General features: G+C 34.8%; 3 protein-coding genes across 3 annotated transcripts; all 3 read right to left on the bottom strand.

The window, feature by feature from the left end:
* Positions 1–335: 335 nt before the first annotated feature.
* LOC112058225 (uncharacterized protein DDB_G0287625-like) lies at positions 336–3,027 on the bottom strand. The gene is made up of 4 exons (XM_024098933.2): positions 2,872–3,027; positions 2,565–2,714; positions 1,734–1,906; positions 336–1,312 (listed from the first exon to the last, which is right to left on the bottom strand). Exons 1-4 carry the CDS (start codon positions 2,881–2,883, stop codon positions 436–438), a joined length of 1,212 nt encoding a protein of 403 aa, XP_023954701.2. The 5' UTR covers positions 2,884–3,027; the 3' UTR covers positions 336–435.
* Positions 3,028–7,499: 4,472 nt separating this feature from the next.
* Positions 7,500–9,477, bottom strand: LOC112058194 (uncharacterized protein DDB_G0290685). The gene is made up of 4 exons (XM_024098903.2): positions 9,128–9,477; positions 8,736–8,861; positions 8,480–8,646; positions 7,500–8,361 (listed from the first exon to the last, which is right to left on the bottom strand). The coding sequence occupies exons 1-4, from the start codon at positions 9,137–9,139 to the stop codon at positions 7,587–7,589; spliced, it is 1,080 nt and encodes a 359-aa protein (XP_023954671.2). The 5' UTR covers positions 9,140–9,477; the 3' UTR covers positions 7,500–7,586.
* Positions 9,478–12,322: 2,845 nt separating this feature from the next.
* On the bottom strand, positions 12,323–19,402 carry LOC112058183 (cuticle protein 19-like). The gene is made up of 4 exons (XM_024098892.2): positions 19,289–19,402; positions 18,104–18,364; positions 15,476–15,642; positions 12,323–12,494 (listed from the first exon to the last, which is right to left on the bottom strand). The coding sequence occupies exons 1-4, from the start codon at positions 19,295–19,297 to the stop codon at positions 12,431–12,433; spliced, it is 501 nt and encodes a 166-aa protein (XP_023954660.2). The 5' UTR covers positions 19,298–19,402; the 3' UTR covers positions 12,323–12,430.
* Between the last annotated feature and the right edge of the window lie 2,372 nt (positions 19,403–21,774).

The raw sequence follows: 21,774 nt of genomic DNA, 5'->3' as shown, positions 1-21,774 counted from the left end.
AAAATTTATTACATCAATGGTCAAATTAGTTGTTGTGTAAAGTAAGACGTACAATAAATAAAATATTACATAAAACAAATGTACTACATACAATGTATTTTGCCTATTAGTAAGTATATTATTTTTCAGCTAGCATTTTACATTTTTACCTCACTGAATTTTACCACATTGTATCTTGGGTAACAGTGCTTTTAATATAATACGAATAGAGCTGTTTGTAAGAAAGGCAAAAACTCGAGATTATCTTGATGGAATTAAAGAATCAATTAATGAAATTATGTCCCCAGTCGTCAGTCACTTAGTTTAATATAAACTTGGATAAATAAAAAACAGAATTATTTAAGTCGCTTTAATTTGTTTCACTGAATAAATAGCAATTACGATACTAACGACATTTGCTTTTGTCTACTCTGTAGACTTTATACGTTAGCATTATTATTCTTTTGGCCTCGGAGATATATTCTTAGGATGATAAATACGGATTCTGTGTTCGTAAGTCTCTTCACTATCGGGAATATCAACATTGGTCCTAGCTTCTTCACTAGGCTTTAAATTATTAGCAGCATATTTCTTACTACGACCATCCTGTTCTTCATTATATCCCTTATTTTCACTATTTTTAAATCGATGTTCTTTTCTAACATTTTTTTCTTTTTGGTGGTTGATATGGTTTTCTTCAAATTGTTTTTGCCTTTTGTTCAATGTGATACCAGAATTATCCATGTTATTTTTTTGTGGTATATTTAAATTTTTATCATAATCTGACTTTTTACCTTTGTTAGAGTTTTTGTTATTGTTTTCATTTGGTCTAGAATCCTGGAGGTTAGCGCGCATGCTGTTTCTAGGTTTTTTGTGTCTATTATTATTTCTACCACGATCCCGCATCTTGGGCTTTTTAGGTTTAACCTTCTCAATAATGTCTTGTGCTTGATTTTCTTTTTTATTGTTTATGTTATCATTGTCTCGATATTCGTTGTCAAAGTTCTCGGCTTTCTGAGTACTTTGAGCTGAATCATAATTTATATCAACACGTTCAATATTGCTGACATAATTTGCTTCGTCTTCTTGGTTATCTGATTCATTTTGATCACTTGAATTATTTTCTATTACTGCAGGAGGGTTAGAATTTTCTTCACTGTCTCCACTTTCGTCCTGAATATCTTGGATTTGTTCGTCAACAGCACCTTCAATGACTGCTTCCTTACTTTTTTCCATATCACCTTGATTTTTGTCTTGGCCTTGATTTTCCTCGACATTTTCTTTTTTTTGTTCCTCTTTAAGAGATGCCGTGTAATCGATAATGGCACTAAACCTGAAGTAGTTAGTTTCATGAACGCAATTAGTATACAAATGAATACAATAGTAATAGACTTAATAGTAAAGTAGATAGTAGTAGAGTTTTTTTGTGATAAAGTTCGTCCAGAAAGCAATACCGCCAGGTATATTTCTGTGTCGACCAGCATTTATGTGTTTTGATCTGAAGCATATGGTTACTAGTGTGATTACAGGCAAATGATACTTATTAACTACGCCATAGGGCAATACTTATACCCGTGTTATATTAATTTTTCATTTCTACTTGTAAGACGCATTGTCTTTGTGTTTATACGTGTGATATGTTTATAGGCGTAGCCATAGCCTGTACTGTAAAAAACTACATAGAAAAATCATGAAATTCCTAAACAACGTATTTGTCATAAGTTTAGATTGATATTTAACAATAAATATTTTACCCATTATCATCATTGGCTTGATAATTTACAGTTCGTTTTCGTCCGTTCGGTTCGATTAACCAGTAATTTCCTAGTACTTCATCACCTTCTCTTGTTTCATGTTGACCTTTGATATCACGCGTCTTAGGATCATTCACTTTATACGAGAATTCATACGAAGGATACGCTGTAGCCTGTGAAAAAAACTCTTCTTAATAAAATTAGAAACACTTCCTTAACCATCCTAACCAACCAACTTATTAACCATCGTAGTTACATCGTGATAAAGGCATAATAAACTTTTCCCTCTTCCAAATAAACCCGCTTCCATCTTAGACCGCATCATCATTTAACATCAGGTGTGATCGCAGTCAAAATCTAATGTGTCAAAGCATAAAAAAAATAAAATCAGGTGTTCATAAGTAATACAAAATGTCAACAAAACGTACCTAGTTACCCGTACTGCTAATAGCAATGTATTCGCTATTCATGTACGAAACTTATTTCGTATTTAACATTGTTAAAACTAAGGTGTTGAAAGAATCATAAATATTCAAATAATCTTTATAATGATGTCTATAAAAGGCATGAAACACAAAAAAGAATAACAATTTCTTATACTTCAAATTAGGGCATTTTCATGCTTCAATGATTGGTTACAAATTAAATGCTTTCATGTATTACAAATTAAATTACTTCGTGTATTGAACAATTGTCATAAATGACAAGAATTATTTTATGGAAACTTTTATAGAAACTTACATATTAATCCTGAGTTCCATATTTTTTTTGTTCTACAATACAATGGTCTTAAATGATAAGAATTATTTATGGAAACTTTTAAAAACTTACATATTCATCCTGAGTTCCATATTTTTTTTGTTCTTTGTGTGAAAAGGAGTTATCTCTTGAAGATTTTTGATGATGTATGACTACTCTCTGTTCTGATATAGCATCCTCTTCTCCTTGCACACACAGTGCGACAGTCAAAGTGATAATAATCTGCATGAAATGTTGACAACATTAATCATTTAATTTTTTTTAATAAAAACTGAATCAGGCACTGTTTTTGTCATTTATTTCTACAAATAATTAGTATTTTTATATGTATAAAATATGAATTGTTTGTATTTGTTTTACGAGGTCATTGTCACTGTACCTTCCAAATCATCGCCCTAGTTCACCCCTACAATTGGCGATACACTCAACTGATAATGTGCTATCAGGTCTATATATACAGAAATGCCGGTTTTTTGTTTACTTTCCTAAGGCAATTAAACTGTTTCACTGTTTAAGTATAGATGGGCGTGTTCGTTTTATATTCATGTTACGGATTGGTAAGTGGATTATTCCACTAGCTTTTCTACGAATTCATTCAGCAACAGCTGATATTTTAGTACTACGACCGACTTCCAAAAAGGAGGAGGTTCTACGTTCGGCTGTATGTATGTTTTTTTTTATGCATGTCCAGCGATAATTCCGTCATTTATGGACCGATTTTGAAAATTCTTTTTTTGTTTTAAAGGGTTTGATTCCAGGGTGGTCCCATTTTTTTCATGTCAGGATCAGGATGATGGCATCCTGGAGAAATTGAGGGGAACTTTCGAAAATTGTAAAGACGGCTAGTGCGTTTGTTAGTGTTTCCATAAGGTATTTTAAACTACTACAGTTTTGTGAAGGTCTGGAGTTGGTCTGATGATGGACCCGAAACACAGACGATAGAACTCCTCAACGATTTACAGCAGTTACCTTTTGTTTGGGCTTGATTAATTTGTATTGATGAGAACTTTACACCTAGATGGGTTGTGACTGTATTAAGGGTCTGGTGATGAAGACGAGGGACAGTTAAGAGAACTGCTTAACGGTTCGCAGTAGCTACCTTGTGTTTAGACTTGATAAATTTGTATTGATGAGAACTTTCCACCTAGATGGGTTGTGACCGTATTAGGGGTCTGGTGATGAAGACGAAGGACAATTAAGGGAACTCCTCGACGGTTCGCAGTAGCTACCTTGTGTTTTGACTTAATAATTTTGTATTGATGAGAACTTTCCACCTGGATAGGTTGTGACTGTATGAAGATGAAGGAGAGTTACGGGAACTTCTCGACGGTTCACAATAGCAAGTTCTCATTAGTTAAGATACTTTTCACGTTTTTCTGGATATTCATATTACGTGTGGATAAAGGGGGAGTGAAATTTTGTATATGAGTTAAGGTAGTATTTTTAAAATTGGGATTGTAAGACTTAGGTACTTATTATAAGAAAATAACGTTTTAGCTAATTACTTATTAAATTTTGTTCACTCTTAGAACTTACTTTTGAAAATTTTAATAAAAAAATTCAACCGACTTCCAACTCTAAAATTAACCTAAACTAAAAGGCAAAAAATAACATCTTACCTATGTGCTACCTTCTGATCAGACTGAAGGCGGTGCCAATCTAGTGTCATATTTTAATTAAAGCCGTTTAAAATTTTCATTACTCGTTTATCTCATAGTGTGGGGTATCGCTCTCGGTATTTTTTAACTAAATAAAAATCTAATTTAATCTACGGAACCAAACACTGCGCTTGGCCTGAAACGCACTTGGCCGGTTTCATAGTTTTTAATATTAAATATAACAACCAGTGCACGCAGGCCGGTTGCATTATGGTTTGGCTTTGTTTCAATTTGTATTTTGTAGAATAATAAAAAAAAAACATAAAATATATATTGTGAAGGTTTTTTAAAACTCAAAATATGTTTTACTACCTACTTTATTTAGAAATATATTTATTACATAATTAGTTATTAATGTGAAAATGTTGCTACTTCACTTTAATTTGTTAATAAACATTTTTAACTAAATAATTTTACATATCAATAAACTTATGTTTGTTGTGTGTGTTAATGTTATGTTACTAGTGGACGCACGCAATTTTGTCCACTTGAATTTCAGTTTTTTACAAATCCCGCGGATTGATGATTTCAGGATAAAAAGTAGCCTATAGATTTTTCCATACCCTCTTCTATCTTCCAGCGAAAGTTTCGTTAAATCGGTTCAACTGTTCCAAAAATAAGCCCGGACAAACAGAAAGACTGACCTACAAACAAGAATATTAAAAAAAAAACTCGTTTGTTGTAGGCATCATGTAAATAATTATAAACACTTGAGAAAACAGAGTTATCTTGAAATCACTGACGGACGTTTCAATTTTATTTAGGTATATGTATTGATGTATCGATTATGATGTTATAGGTGAGAATAAAGTTTCTAAAAATTAGAATATAAAAAAAAAACATCCACAATGATAAATAGCTGTGGAAGATAAACTAGTCTTTGAGTAAATTTATTAAATTTACGCATGATTCCATAATCTGGCAAAAACGAGCACTCGTAACACATAATTCTGACATAACACAATATAACTTGGACTTATAAGGAAGACTAGAACATATGTATTACATAAAATGATATTAGCAGCATATAAAACTGTCCAAAGAATAACATATTGGTGTAGATGGTATTGATAACGTTTATTTTAATAATTTATAAGACAAGTCTTACATTAAAAATCGGCACGTGGCAAGTAGATTTGATGGATAGCTAAAAGAGATTAAAAGACGACATTTGATCGTAGAATGATTACAAATTAAGTTATTTATTTATTTATTGATAAACTACTTCCTTGGTCTAGTGGTTAGCCTTTTGCAATGGTCTCAAAGCTGAAGGAACGCTCAGGAACGGATCAATCCGATTTTCAAAATACTCATTTTTTAGCTATTAAATAAATCGCCTTAATTACCTTTATCTGACGTGCTGGTTAAGTATTTCATAAGCTTTTTTTTATGTAACCATACCCACCAACATTAAGGGTTAATATTTGGTGGAGGTACGCAACAGCATGAAACTTATCTGACGCGCTCGAGTAAGTTTAAAATCCCCTCTCTTCCAGCTAACATATGGAACTCGTAAATCTGTGACTATGCATCTATGCGATCATTACGCCTGCTGAGTATAGTAGAGCAAATATCCACATTGAATGTCTTAGTATCAAATATACATGTTTTAATAATTAATTGTTTATAAGCCCCGACGTAAAAAAGAGGGATGTTGTAGTAGGGGTTATGTTTCACGTATCTGACAACGCAGTTACTAAACCAATGGACCGATTCTGATGCGTTTTTTTGACAGTATAGGCATTATCTTTAGATGTATGATCATCTGGTCTCATATCGTTATTATGACATACGTTGAAGATCCGATAAACCAAAATGAAGATATCGGCGTTTTTCCAGTATGATGAATAGGTACACGAATTTCTAATATAATAGTCGTTTTCTAGCTATATCGAGTTAAGCAGGATTCTAAAAATGAACCTAATTTCTGTAATAGTTACATACAGATTGAGTAATTGCTGCAAAATACGTAGAGGTATCATCGTTTAAGAAATATGAATTTTGTAATATCTAACTGTTTTATACATAAAAAAGATAATAGTGATCTTATGATATCAGAAGCTTTAGGTAAAGTGCTTTTAATTTAGTTGTTTTTAGCTTAGGTAGCTATTCCCTCAATAAAACTATAATATATAGGTAATAGGTACAGTATAATTAAGGGCCAGATTTTCCTTCTTCATTGGAGTTCAAGCTGCTACATGGCGTGTTGGAGGTTTAGAATGATAAGTGATGATACAATCTAAGATGGAAGCGGGCTATCTTGTACGGAGGAGGATGAAAATCCACACCCCTTACGGTTTCTACACGACATCGTACCGGAACGCGGTACCTACGTCTTTCTGGTAGGGTAGTAGTTAGCCATGGCCGAAGCCTCTTACCAGCCAGACCTTTTTTTTTTTAACGTGGGGAAATCCTCATGGATACCTTCTCGCCACGGGGAGGCAAGACGGTTATGTCGGACTTCAACTGAGTAAAACTCCACGGTGTTCCGACTCGCCGCCTGATGACTGAGCCACGGGAACATTTCATAAACTATCGCAACCTTACCTGCCAGACCTGGACCAATTAAGAAAACCTCAATCGGCCCAGCCGGGGATCGAAACTAGGACTTCCGTCTTGTAAATCCACTGCACATACCACTTCGCCACGGAGATCGTCAAAGCACTCATCATCATCATCATCATCATTGTCAGCCGATGGACGTGCACTGCTGGATTTAGGCCTCTTGCATGGACTTCCGAGCACAACGGTCTCGAGCATCTAGCATCCAGCGGTTCCCTGCAACCCGTTTGATATCCTGGACCTGCCTAGTAGGAGGTTGCCATTCCAGTACCTTAGAACCCCAACGTCCATCGGCTTTTCCAAAATTTCAATCTCCAAAATCGGCGGTCCAAAATTCCTCAAGACGAAAGTCTTCGAACGGTGCCTGTTGCCCGTGATGACCTAAGATCTGAGACATGCTCGCTAACTATGAGCCTTATTGGAAGGGACAAGGGATTCGAAACCAGGACTTCGTAATCTGAAGTTACATAGACTAATCCCTACACCAATGAGTTATCTATCAGTTATCAGTTAAGTTGTTAATAATAAGGACCGGGACCGACGACTTGACGTGCTCTGCGAGGCAACAACCAACTTCCTTGCTCCAGGCTGAGAATTTAACTGTAGATTAAAGCTCATAACCCGACCCAGGATTGGAATTATTAATAAGTTATATAAGTTACAGTATAATCAGTTATTTAGTAAACAACAATTTGTATATAACAATTTCTTATATGTGTTGTGTAAGTATGTGTATTGTGTAGTATGTACTTAAAGTTTATTCTGTCGATAAATAATAAATCAGTAATATTGTTTGGTCATATTTCTTTTATTCGATCCCATCATTAGGAATGTGCATCGAGAGATAAATCTTTGTGCATCACGCTTAGTCTACTTAGTACTTATATTTATACTTAGGGTGATGAATAGTGACGTGGTATTCAGTCTTTATTATTTTACCCTTTTGCTTATTTTCAGAATTCTCGTTGCCATTTTCTTCACCTTCTTTACCTTCTTCATTTTCCTCATTATTTTCAGCGTTTTCGTTATTTTCATTTTTTCGGTTTTCCTGATGGCGTTGTTCATTTCGACCTTCATTACCACGTTTATTGGACCCTTTACCTACGTTATGTCTACGTTCATTTTGTTTATATCCTCCTCGTTTATTTTCAGCACCTTGACCGCGCTCTTGTGCTTCTCCTTCAGAATTTTCAGCACCTTCATTTTCATTTTCACCACGATCTGTATTTTCTTCGTTATTTTCATTGCTTTGTTCTCGACGTGACTCCTCATTACCGTGACGATGACTCCAATCTTTTGGGTGCCAGATTCCAACAGAAGCTTGCAACTCACCACGATAACGCTTTTCACCGTGACCCTTCTTTGAATAATATCGTTTGTTGCCACGACTTGAATCACGTTCACGGTTCTCAACCTGTCTTTCTTGATTTTGAGATTCTTCTCCTTCACCTGATTCATTATTTTCATTTTGTTCTGCTACTTCCCCTTCATTTTCATTGTTTTCATTCTCTTGATTCTCATTACCTTCATTACTGTTTTCAGCCGCGTTGTTCTCCTCCTCGTTCACTTCTTGTTGTCCTTCCTCTTCACCTTCGTCTTTTTTGTTATTTTCTTCCCAGTGTTTGGTATAATCAACGTGCGCCTTTAATCTAAAAATAAAAGTAATCATTGCACATATTAGTAATTAGATAAATATAGATATTGCTAAAATCAATCTCAGTCAATAGGTCAGTTATTCTTTTAGAAATAAAACTGCAAGATACTTACCCGCTATGTTTATCAGCGCGATACTTGACGGTACGTTTTAAACCATCAGGTTGGACGAGCCAGTAATATCCTTTTACTTCATCGCCTTTTCGTTGTTCGTGATGTCCTTTGAAATCATGCGTATGTGGGTCCGACACTTCATATGTGAATTCATAGGACGGATACGCCTGTAAGGAAATAATATTATTTGTTTAAAATTACAAATCACGAAATATTATTGTATATTTTTATAAAATGATTGATATTTTGTACTCACATAAAATTCTTGGGCTTCAGATTCTTGAGATCCAATATGTGAAAGCCAATTCTCTATTTTGACTTTTTGCTCCGACGTAGGAGGTCGGCCTTCGCTTAGCGCAAAGATCGCCAAAAACGTTATAACCTTAAAAATATCATTGATTAATATTTGAAAAATCATGATAATATGTAATTGCAATCTCAATTTACTCGTAATTGTCAAAAACTTCACTTTTCACTTCATCAATAATCATATTGATCAATAACTACAAAAATTGTATTAATAATTTATTTTGTAAATATGTTTGCACATTCTAAACGCCATTATTAATTAGATGTGACGAGGAATTAACACTTTTTTTTTAACTTGTCGATAAGACTGTCATTTATTGGTATAAGAATTGAGAATACCTTCCAAGCCATCGCCTATGATTCTTCCAATAGGTGATGCTAATCTAAATGATATCACGCTATCTTGTGTATTTATACGAGTTTATTGCTATTCATTTTAATCTTCTGTTTCCTATAAGAAATCTATACAAGAGCAATTACGCAGTTTCACGATTTAGCCCACTGGGCGTGTTCGCATTACAATAATTAGTGTAATATATAAAAAAATAGGATGACGTGCTTAACCTTAACTTATTTATTTGTAATTTATTTCTATATAATTAATTAAGTATTGTTAAATTCAATTACTTTACACAATTGTACCGATTTCATTGTATAACTATAGACGATGCCCGCGACTTCGTACGTGTGAAATTAATTCTGTTTTATGTATGTATTCGGGATGAAAAGTAGCCTATATTTTGACTAATAACTTTCTCTATCTTTCAGTAAAAGTCCCATTAAAATCGGTTCAGCCGTTCCAGAGATTAACCCGGTTAAACAGAAAGACGGACAGAATAATATTATAAATGTTATAACATCGTGTACGAGCTACGAGCACTTGTACAATAGAATTTAAGTATCACGTGTCTTAAACGGTAAAGAAAAAAAAATGGTAAGGAACTACTCCTGAATTTTCTTAATTCTCTACGTATATGAAATCTGCCAATCCGCATTGTATTGGGTCAGCGTGATGACTATTAACCTAACCACTCTCATTCTGAGAGTCGTGCTCAACAGTGAGCCGAACATAGGTTTTTAATAATGAGGTCGATGTGGTTATGACGACGATGATGTATTAATAGTAATTATATAATGATTTATTTATTTTGCTATCATCCGCGAAAATTCGGCGAACCCATGCGACAACGTCACCCAGGTCCGACAAAATACTCTCTACGTACGTTTCACCCCGAAACCGGAGCATCCTCAGGAGATGTTGACTTTGCAATTGCACGTTGTAGAGTCAACATCTCCTGAGGATGCTGGTGAGCATGGATTCGCAGCTCTGCTCAGTTAGGGGTTCTATCATTTCTAAATTGACTCAGGTCTGGTCTGGTGGTAGGCATAGGCCGTTGTTAGTTACCACCCTGTCGGCAAAGACGTACCGCTAAATGATTTAGCTTTCCGGTACGATGTTGGGTGGAAACCGTCGAAGGCACGCGTTGTGCCTCTTCTAAGTAAGTCCATCTTAAACTTACACCTGTCTAGTCGCAGTCAAGGGTTTTCTTGTCAAATAATAAAAAAAATAATAATAACTTCATAACAATTTAACATTTTTTTTGTTTACTAATATTTTGTAGTTAAACGTAAAACAAAAAAACTATTGGACGTTCAATACGACTCAACAGCTTAACGCATGGGGAGGAAATTTATGTCCAAAATGGAAAAAAATTCAAAAAAAATACGGGGAATAGCTAGTGTGTTAACATATACAAGCAACCCCTCTCCCTAGTCGCACATGATCTTGAATGGCTATAATGAAATCATCAATACTAGTGTGTTTGTGAAGATTTTACTTTCAAAGATACTACGGACTTATAATCACGCAAATCTATGTAAACTTTAGTCTTTATCATGCAGTATATGAAACACGTTTCTTAAATGTATTAGATTTCTTATGTGGGGTAAAATGTTTTGATGCATTTTTCTTTATATCTATCCCTATTAAATACATTTAAACGATGAGTTCTTGTATATATTTTTCATATGTTATATGTATACTTAGGTACTTATCTGAATTTTGGAAACGACTACAACGATTTTCATGAAATTTAGTGCACACCCTGCACATACCCTGCTGAGGGCGCCGTGGAGTTTTTCTTCTGCAACACCGTGACGTTTTTTGACGGCCGTTTTTTGATTTACAATACGGATTTTCTGGGTTCGATACCCGGCTGGTCCGATTGAGGTTTTCTTAATTGGTTCTGGTCTGGCAAGTTACCATCCTAACGGCAAAGACCCAAGCGATTTAGCGTTCCGGTATGATAACGTGTAGAAATCGAAAGGGGTGTAGATTTTCATTCTTGGGTTCGAGACATGTGTCGGGCTAATAAAAACTGAGCTTTTTTCAGCTATTACGGGAGAGGTCTTGTCCGGGAGAGTAGTGGGCCGTTAAATACGCTGATAAAGATGATGATGATGATATCAAGATTGTTCATAGCCGCTTTTCCAGTTTCATATGCAACCGCTTGTGATTGTACCCATGCAACCGCTACAAAATTTTAAGCGGTTGCTTATTAAGCCAGAATAGTGGCTTGTGGAGCGGTTGGCCGCCCCCGCGGTTTACCGTTATTTCGCTGATAGCTTACTACTCGTAGCACTGGTTCCTATAGCTTAGATTACTGTAGGCTACTGTGGAGTTTGGTTAAAAGTAATAGGTTTAAAAATCGAGATCGTTTATCGTCAAAAACTACAAAGAATAATTGTAGTATATTTTCTTTTACTCTGACTTTCGCCATTTTATAAAAACTAAAATGATCCAGTGAACTTGAACATCTGCATAAACTTGTATTTTAGTGACAAAATCGACTTTTTTCAAATAACTCATTTCTTATGGGGTTTTCACTATTTGTATACATTATTAATATTGTAGAATATTAAATTCTCTACGTTTGTTTAAAACTTTTTTAAACGTTGACTCGTTTACGCGATGAGTGAGAACGCGTTACAGAATTTTGAAACAAAAGTTGAAATTATATTGGTAATAAAAAATAATAGCAAAAAACCGCCCTCTAAACTATTGAAAAGTTGTAATTTGTTGTTGTATTGTGGGCATTAAATTCTCTACGATATTGATAATATACAAAAAGCGAAAAAAATTTTGTAAAAAAAACGATTTTTGTGACATTAGTCCTCAAAAAAGACGCCCCCCAGAAGGCAAGATGTCACCTTACAAGATGTAGGCTTTGAGACCACTTTTAGAATGCCAAAACACAAGTTTATACAAATATTCAGCTGCGTATCTCAAATTTCAAGATTCACATCTAATTGTACTGGGTCAAAAGTCCGTCAGATCAGTACGGCAGACAATTATGGTCCGAGGGGAGTTGGAAGTAACCAGATTTTAAGGGTCAAGACCCTCAACTGTCCGAGTAAAAAACGTATAGTTTTTTATATTTTAATATTTTTTAATATAAGAAATCATATCCCAGTTACCAGTTAGCTTCATGGCAACCCTTTGTCAGAAACCGAAAGGCAATAAAAAAAACGTAGTAAAAGAATAGCGCTATCTTTATTCAATTATAAACTGAGGTATTTTGTGCAGTACATCTTTGTGGTATCTTAAGCTGTCTATTGAAAGTTTGTTGAGGTTGCTCTGGATCATATATGATGCGACAGATGGAAATGATGATGAGGCGACGAATGGTGGACGATAGCGTTGAAACTGAAACAAAACATATCTTTTATATAAGTGGATGCCGTGGTTTATGACGAATGTGGTACTATACCAAAATCCTAGGGAACCAAGGTATACTCCCGTAAAAGTATATGGTTTATAAGTATATGAGTATATATAATATGATTTATAAGTAAGGATCTGTAAGTGTAGTGTAAGTATGATAAGGAAAAGTATGTTTCTTGAAGATCAATACATTTTTTAGAACAAAATGATCGCCGGTGTACCAAAGGAGGTTCTTTTCCAACATTCAAAGTGAGGATGATATTTTCCTAAGCATGTGAAATTGAATTTTTTAATTGTAAAGGAGATGGTCCAAAATTGAATGGAGCCCAGGATCAGTTTGTACCCTGGCAGAAATAATAGAAGATATTTTTTTAACTATTATTGATTATACAAATCTACGAATTTACTTTAATTCTTTCGAAATAATATTAATTATGTCCCAAGAAATGCAACGTTATTATGGGTATTAATGGCGGATAGATGACGTTTTCAATGCATTAATCGATTTGACGTTTGCTGTCAATTGTCATGTCATAGTTGCTCTATGGGCGCCATCTCAAAAACTTGGGGTTTTTTTATTTATTTCTTTTTATTCAGTTAGATTTATACACTTTAATAAATATTAATAAAATCCTTGTTTTGTTTGACGTTTGCTGTCAATTGTCATGTCATAGTTGCTCTATGGGCGCCACCTCAAAAACTTGGGGTTTTTTTATTTATTTCTTTTTATTTAGTTAGATTTATACACTTTAATAAATATTAATAAAATCCTTGTTTTTTTTTTAATTTTAATGTTACGGGGTACAAGAGTGGACCTGAACAGGACCCTCCTTTATGTCACCCGGATTGTATATTTATCCTTCTGAAAAAGGTATTGTTCTAGTTTGTATCTACTTCCAATATGATTTGCTCATTCAAGCTTACTCATTGATGACAGGTTTGCGTTACCTACTTGTATTCATATAATTTTACAATTAAACGTTACGTTTACTTCACAAAAAAGTATGCATTACGCCTAAAACATGCGTAGTAATTAATTGATAACTATAGCTGATAACAAATTATATTTCACTATATGTAACAGAAGTGAAAGTAGTCTACTAGGTACATTATAAAATATTGATGTTTTAGGATTCCGTCCTCTACAAGGAACCCTTATAATTTCGCCATGTCCGTCTGTCTGTCCGTCCGTCTGTATATCCGTCTACGGTTTAACTAGAAATATAACTACTAGAAAGTTGTAATTTAGCATGAGTCTTGAAAAATGGACCCGTATGTAAAATATTAACGTTTTACGTGCTGATTTTTAACAGACTTCAAAAAAACCAAATCTTTATGATTAAAACGGCTTGAATTAATGCATCACTGTTTTGGGACCGCCTTCAAATTGATCAGAAGGTAGCACATACAATGTTATTTTTCACTACTAAAGTAGTGGAAACATTTATGTTATTTTGAAGTCGATTGTTTTTTTTATTTTTGGAGTAAAGTTTTCCTCCATTTACCAGGCAAGCTACTCAGAATTTTCTAAAACTAGAATGCTGAAATTTGGCTTGGTTTAAAAGAGAAAATTTGAAAAATATTTTTTTTGTGGTTCCTTCCCAACATTCAAAGTGAGGATGATTTTTTTATCGTCTATTCCATAGCGTGGGGTATCGTTATCGGTTTTTAATTTAATCTACGGAACCATACTATACCCAGCCATAGCCACGGTCGGAAGACCGGCGTATAATAAAGTCCGCAGCCGAAGGCCGCCCTATTTTTGCGCTTGAGTAAAATGCCCAGCCATAGCCACGGTCGGAAGCCCTATCATAAGTCCCCGGCCAAAAGCCGGTGCACAATAAAGTGCACCCGGTCGAAGGCAGGTGTACAATAAAGTGTATAAAAGTAAAAAGTAAAGTAGTGTAAAAAATTTACAAAGTTTCGTCTTATTTTATCCCCTTGACGTAGAATTGGTCAAAATCCTTTCTTAGCGGATGCCTACGTCTTATCATCTACCTGCATGCCAAATTTCAGCCAGATCCGTCCAGTGGTTTGAGCTGTGTGTTTATAAAACACTATGTATTTGTTACTTGCTGATAATATAGTTTTCCATCGGTGAAATAATTTTTCAAATCGGTTTAGTACTTTCGAAGCTAAATTCGTACAAACTTATAAAAAATAAAATCTAATATCTTTATAATAAAATATATCTAGATTTAGATTTGGTTTTACAGTTTAGCTTGTTAAATTATTCTGCGATTTGATCGATAACACACGATTGGGTGAAAGAGTATCGAAATAACCTTCTAAAGTAAACTTTTACATAGTACCTTGCTCTTGCTGCCTTGTACTCGGTTTCCCAATAGATATTTTAGAACATTTCCTATTTAAGTGATAAATCTTACAGGTCAAGGTCAATGTCACGTGTTATTTAGTGACTGTCGAAGAGATAGGCGGCTAGCGACTAAGTTTTATATTACATAGATCTTCTAATAGAGGTTATGGCTGAAGATAGAAGATTCCCCCGCCAAGTCAAGAAAAATGTTATATGCATAGAGTTATATGCAAGAATTAACAGCTTTTCGCTAAACTCTAGAAGAACGGCTGGATAGAGTAGTGGTGGTCTAAGAAAATTAATATTTATATACTAGCGGACCTGGTCAAGCTTTGCTTTGATTTATGTACACTTCTTACTTACCCCTACCCCCACCCTACACCTACCCTACCCCTACTTACCACTCCTATATTATACTAACCCTACACAAACCTTGTCCTAACAATAACAATAACGATAAAATACATAAAACCAAGAATTATCCAAATTGGTGCAGTCGTTTGAAAGTTATGGGCGCACATACATTTGCAGTATTTTGATGCAGGTGGTTCGAGATTTTAGTGTTTGGAAGTTCTTAAGAGCCTATGTCCAGCAGTGGACGTCCATCGCCTGATAATGTTGATGATTTCACCGAATATTCACTCACCCGGTGTGATCGTCAGCTTTGTACTCTACTTTCCTGGAGCGGCCGTCAGGTTCCACCAGTTCATAGCCTCCTTGTACTACGTCTCCATGCCGGAACTCATGCTGCGACTTCACGTCACCAGTGTGATGGTCGTGTACTGAGTACGCGAATTTGTACTCTGGGAATGCCTGTGGAGGTAAATGGATGGGTAATTTCAATTATAGCCTCTTGTACTATAGTTATGGGTTAGGATTTAAATCTGAGTCTTGGTTTTAATCACATCTGTTGTAGACCGAGATCCTGCGATTGTCATACAAACCTCATTCTAGCAAGGCTCAGCGAATGAATGTTTTATACTATACGTATGTTATGTTCCTACAAAATCAGCGCAGTAAGTGGTGCAAATTTAGCGACTCCGCTGAGCGCACACAAGCATAATTTTGTAAGCATAAGTTTACTAACATTATATATTTATGTATAAATAGTTTTTACACTTCTTATTATGGTATATAGGTATTATGCGTTTAAATAACTTTCGTTGTTTAATAAGCGACTAAATGAAATTAAGACAATTAATGCACATTTGTCCGCCTCAGTATTGATGCGCTAGTGCCCTATTTCTAGTATAAAATATCATTGTTATCAGCCCGTTCTCCTACCATAGTTAAGAACGTTAGCCAGTTTGGAGTTTGAGCAGTGGTGACTATGGAAGGTAGTAGGTAAATATAATTTGTACCATAAAAAAATCTCCGAATTATTTCACTGCGGAAAGTTGCCCCGACTGGTAACAGAAGGGCTGGCTCATTTTTTGTTCAAAGAACCAGTCTGGCTGTCCAACGTGGAAATGCAGCCAGCATTCTTGCCACTATTCCACGTGGGCATGATTAGGATAAGATAGTTTAAGTTCCCTGTTATATTATTTTGTGATATTTTCTACCGGATATCATGAGGAGTCTTGTCTAGTAATTACTAGTAGATATATATTTCGGTGTCAAGATAAACTTTATTGCCAGTAGGTAGAGCAGATGAGCCTTGTAACTAACATTGTTCTTCTTATTCTTAGGCTTCTACTTCTTTTAAACTGGCAATTGAAATTGAATTGTAGTTGTTTCGAAGAAGCAGACGCTCCGCTGTTTATAGTAGTTTGTAGTCTTCGCGTAGTTCCAATTCCCGAGGAAATAACTCGTATTTGCTTATTTATAAACTAATTAATTATTTCAATTGATAATCGTTTTGAAGAATCTTGTCTGATTGTACTATAAAGAAATCCAATAATAATTAATATCGATAAGTGAGGTCGTTGTACATCAATTATTCGGTAATCATTTAACTGAAAATAATTAAAACAATTTAGTGTTTTTTTTTAACAAATTATTCTATTTATTTATTCATCATCGAACTATTTATAACTGATAGTAAAGCATGTTTCAGTATTCAGCACCTTCCTCATTCGAGTAGTTAACTGTTACGGTTAGTTAATCATGCGTACAAACCGAGTATTGTGTCCATTGAAGGGATAAATTTATGTTAATTTGCTAATGAGTAATAAAAAGTGTCTACAGTAAGTTAAAATATTGAGAATATTGCATCCATTCGATCATCGATCATATTTTCATCGATCTTTTACAATCTCTTGTAATTATACTTCGGATTTACAAACGTGAGAAAGGAAATGATTTTTATTTTGTTAAATACTTATTTTTATTTATGAACTCTTAAATAGTAAAAATATTTACTTGGTAATTTAAAAGTGGTATTTTAAAAATTGTTAAATTGTTGAAACAGAAATTGAGTTTTACATACATGTACAGTACATACAAAAATTACGTATGTGTTACATAGGCTTATGTAAAGATACAACTGTATTTTGTGTGGTACTGTTTTTGAACGAAGAAAAGAGATGATGATGTCATAATTTCCCATAATTATATGTTGTTTTGTATCTCGATACTTAATTATTGTTTTTACACAACAGGTTGATATTGTTAAGTAAAAGTTATTTGCAAGCACTGTTAAGTATTGGTATGGGTAAGGCACAATACGATTTATGAGTTGTGATTTTTTTGTGATGTGCTTAATGTCTTTTGGAATGTCGTATTTGTGGAATATACAAAAAAAACATTAGTTGTAGTAGGCAACACAAGTGTAGTGCGTATTTCTAGTAGATAGTTACGATACATCTATGTGTTTTGGTAACGTAACGCGTTACAGCTGAAGTTGGCACGTTTGACACTTGCACTTGACAGAGCGATTTTAATATCACTGACTATTTTAGAAGTTTTTATGTTGTCGCTATCAAAATGTTCTTCACACCTCTACGACAATGTGACTAGACATTAGTGTCGCTGCAGTAGTATCATGGGGCACTAATTTATAATTAAAAAAAAAAAAAATTTGAATATTTATGTTAGCTTACTGAAATCTAGCCTTGCTAATACTGTAGCTTATAAAGTTTATCTAAATATATAAAAGTGAAATGTCACATTTATCGAGACTTACCAACAATTTTGAGTCAGTTTATAAGTTACAGTTAAGTTTTATAGTTATAGTTAAGTTAGAACGGATTTTGCGACAAAGAGGCAAAAAGGTAGAAAAAGGATTTCCACACGGATTTTTTTTTTATTACTAAGAAAAAAACATATTACTTACGTAATGGTCGTGATGCGGCACATGATGGTGTACTGGTATAGGCACATGGTGTATTGGGACGTGGTGGTGGATGGGCACGTGGTGGATGGGTAGGTGGTGATGGATGGGCACCGGGTGATGGATGGGCACCGGGTGGTGGATCGGTATCGGGTGATGAGGCCCGTCGTGCTTGATCACCTCCTGGTGGGATATCGCTGGGTGGTGATGGTGGTGAGGGTACAGAGCGTTACTGGCCGATATAAACGCTAGAATAGCTAATAGCTGCAAATAAACATTAAATATGAAACAAGTATTATGAAAATAAAAACAGATAGACCTTAAAATGTGCGCAAGTGAGATTATAAGGATTCCGTTTTTGTACTACGTACGTTCGGAACCCTAAAAAATAAAATTAACTTCACAAAACACCTAAAAGAGAGGTCAAAGGGTAACATAGATGATTGATGATTGGGTAACATAGATGATTGATGATGCTTCGCAGCTCCTAAAGAAATGGACTAACTATAACGGATTTTATATGTTTCGTAGCTGACGTCATTGATTATAATTTATGAAGATCAGTGCTAACATGCGAAGAATTGGTACTCTCGTAAAGAGAAATAGACAAAATTCAACCAATGGCGGTGCAACCTAAAATACGGCTAACTCTTTCATTGCGTTGGTATAAGAAAGATATGACTGGCATAACTGAGTCACTATTGAACTAACTAAAGATAGCTATGTGGTTAGTCTGTACGCCGTAGAAGTAGATGCCTCAGGATTACTAGCAAAATCTCCCTAGAACTTGCTTAAAGACCTTGGCCTCTCTAGAACTGCAACAAGTTTTATAATAGAACGGATGTAAAAAGCTGCTCTAATAGGAACTTAACAAATTTGACTAGGCAGGGAGAACAACACGAGCGGAGAAGGGGAGTTTTAATTGATTGTCAAGGAATTCCTTAACTCTACATCCGTTGGTCAACTGCTCGGGGTTTTTCCCTCTACCACTTTAATTTCATAAAATGCACATAAATAAAAAATTGGAGGTACATGACCCAGACCGGATTCGAACCTATGCCCTCCGAATTGAAGGCAGAGGTTATATTCACTAGTCTATCACGGCTCATCGATTTTATATAATCACGTATAAAATAATTTATTTATTTAGTATACATTGTTACTTCTATCAACTAAACAAACACTTACTCTATGCATTTTAACTAGAAAATTCAAGTCACAGTAAAGAAAATTCCAATTGGTATCCAAGACAATAGTGGTTGTATGCGACCTGGATCATTAGCTTATATAGATGTTGCTGTGGGAATTAATAGAGCAAAAATCAATTTCTCACCATTTGCTAACAAATCTATTGCAATATCTATATATTGCACGTGTCAGGAAGGCAATTATTTATTGCCTCGTTAGTCCTGTAACGTGAAAAAATTTCGATAACGGTATTTAGTACTTAGATGTTATTTCGTGAAAAACTGATAAACGCGGAGCGTAGTTCCGGTCTTGCCTTGAAGATGAAATATGCTACACGTGATGGCTCGGTAAAGTCCGCCAACGATAATTATTATCTGTACTAAGGATAATAAGACAATGTGTTTTTTGAATGAAGATACTTAACATAGGTACATATCGTCGTTATCAACTCATATACGGCTCACTGCTGAGCTCGAGTCTCCTCTCAGAATGAGGGGTTAGGCTAATAGTCCACCACGCTGGCCCAATGCGGATTGGCAGACTTCACACACGCAGAGAATTAAGAAATTTTCTGGTATGCAGGTTTCCTCACGATGTTTTCCTTCACCGATTGAGACACGTGATATATAATTTCTTAAAATGCACACAACTGAAAAGTTGGAGGTGCATGCCCCGGACCGGATTCGAACCCACACCCTCCGAAATCGGAGGCAGAGGTCATATCCACTGGGCTATCACGCCTCTCAGGTACATATACTGAGAATATATGCTCAATTTTTTTTTATTAACAATAGAACACAGAAAATGGCTTAGTAGTAGAGTGATGCCGTAATTGCACCCTATCGCCGAAAGTGGAGAAACATAACACAGAAGAGAGATCGAAGAAACCACGACCACTCTGTAATTATGTCAAGAGTGCGCCATCCAATGACTACGTTTTAATTGAATATACTGACAATTTATATACTGTCAATAAAAGGAATAAAATATTTTCTGTGTGGCTACAATGCTCTCTGGAAATTTTTAACGAAGTTTTGTGTTGATTAAATTAGGTCTGAAGCAATACAACTTATTGTCCCGATTGAATCAAACGATAAGAATAAAATATCCTGTAAAGCATGTCGTCAAATTCAAAAGATTAAATTAAAAAAAATAGTAAGTACCTTTATTAATCCAAAAAATACGTCTGGCTGTTTGCACTTTACGCAAGAGCGATGGTGAGAATTGGTATATACATTTTTATAATTATACTTTTATAAAGAATATTGTTAATACAATATCTAATAATAGAGAGCCGTGATAGCCCAATGGATATGAACTGTGCCTCCGATTCCGGAGGGTGTTGGTTTGAATCCGGTCCGGGGCATGCACCTCCAACTTTACAGTTGTGTGCATTTTAAGAAATTAAATATTACTTGTCTCAAAACAGTGAAGGAAAACGTCGTGAGGAAACCTGCATACCAGAGAATTTTCTTAATTCTCTGCGTGTGTGAAGTCTGCCAATCAGCATTGGACCAGCGTGGTGGACTATTGGCCTAACCCCTCTTATTCTGAGAGGAGACTTGAGCTCAGCAGTGAGTCGAGTATGGGTTGATAATGATGATCATGAATATCTAATACTAATGAATATCAATTAGCAATGATGTAGGTTTTGTACCTACTCTAAAACCACTATAATATAAAAAATATTTCCGACTGTAATGTTATGGCAATCCGTGTGAACTAAGGTAACGTATGGTAAAAAGTTCGAGAATGTAGGTCTGTACCTACCTGTACGTATACACAATTGTAAATTATGAAACCTTATTATGAATTTGCCAATTGACTCAGTGTTCTCGGAATACCTACTACTTTCTGTATGAAGAAAATTTTTTCACTTCAGCAAGCATAAATAATAAACAAGTACTTAGATAATTATTATTATTGTAACGTTTACTTAATTACATATTTAATAAATTTATGACTATACTACATCTAGTTATTTATTGGCTTAACAGAATTAGGATACGTAATATTAGAGTAACCATATGAAATAATTATAAAATGCAGTACAAATGTAAAAGTAAATCATTGTAGATTTACTTTTACAGTTTACATATAAAATATCATTTGTGCTTCAAAACAGGAAAATTAAAACAGGACAATTTTATATTAGTGAGCCTTTTTTCCTAAGATCCTCTAGGGTAGACCGGTGGGGGGTGCAAATTTGTTATGTTTTGAATTCTTTATTGATAACAACGTCAATCGTATACAATTATAATGGAATTTACGGAAGGTGAACCTGGAATATATGAAAAATGCATTGCAAACGTCAATGAGAAAAAATAATTGGAATTGATGGTGGTTTCAATAAAAAATTCAAAACATATGTACCCCTCCACCGGTGCTATGCTTAGCGCATTTATTAAAATCTTCTCAGGAAAAACGCAACACTTAAAATTCGGAACAAGCTAAAGCACAAACCGGATATGCATCTCATTGACTGC

Source organism: Bicyclus anynana, chromosome 7, assembly GCF_947172395.1.
Source record: "Bicyclus anynana chromosome 7, ilBicAnyn1.1, whole genome shotgun sequence".
Taxonomy (NCBI): Eukaryota; Metazoa; Arthropoda; class Insecta; order Lepidoptera; family Nymphalidae; genus Bicyclus; species Bicyclus anynana.
The sequence above is the reverse complement of the archived record's forward strand: the minus strand, read 5'-3'. Positions and strand labels throughout refer to the sequence as shown.

Coding starts and splice junctions, on each gene's coding strand:
- LOC112058194 (XM_024098903.2), bottom strand. Junction 8,647..8,735: donor CTGAAGCCCAAGAATTTTAT/GTGAGTACAAAA, acceptor ATTTCCTTACAG/GCGTATCCGTCCTATGAATT. Junction 8,362..8,479: donor CGCGCTGATAAACATAGCGG/GTAAGTATCTTG, acceptor TTTTATTTTTAG/ATTAAAGGCGCACGTTGATT.
- LOC112058183 (XM_024098892.2), bottom strand. Junction 15,643..18,103: donor TGCCGCATCACGACCATTAC/GTAAGTAATATG, acceptor TTACCTCCACAG/GCATTCCCAGAGTACAAATT. Junction 12,495..15,475: donor AAAGCTGACGATCACACCGG/GTGAGTGAATAT, acceptor GTTTTGTTTCAG/TTTCAACGCTATCGTCCACC.
- LOC112058225 (XM_024098933.2), bottom strand. Junction 1,907..2,564: donor ATGGAACTCAGGATGAATAT/GTAAGTTTTTAA, acceptor TTTTTTTCACAG/GCTACAGCGTATCCTTCGTA. Junction 1,313..1,733: donor CAAGCCAATGATGATAATGG/GTAAAATATTTA, acceptor TAACTACTTCAG/GTTTAGTGCCATTATCGATT.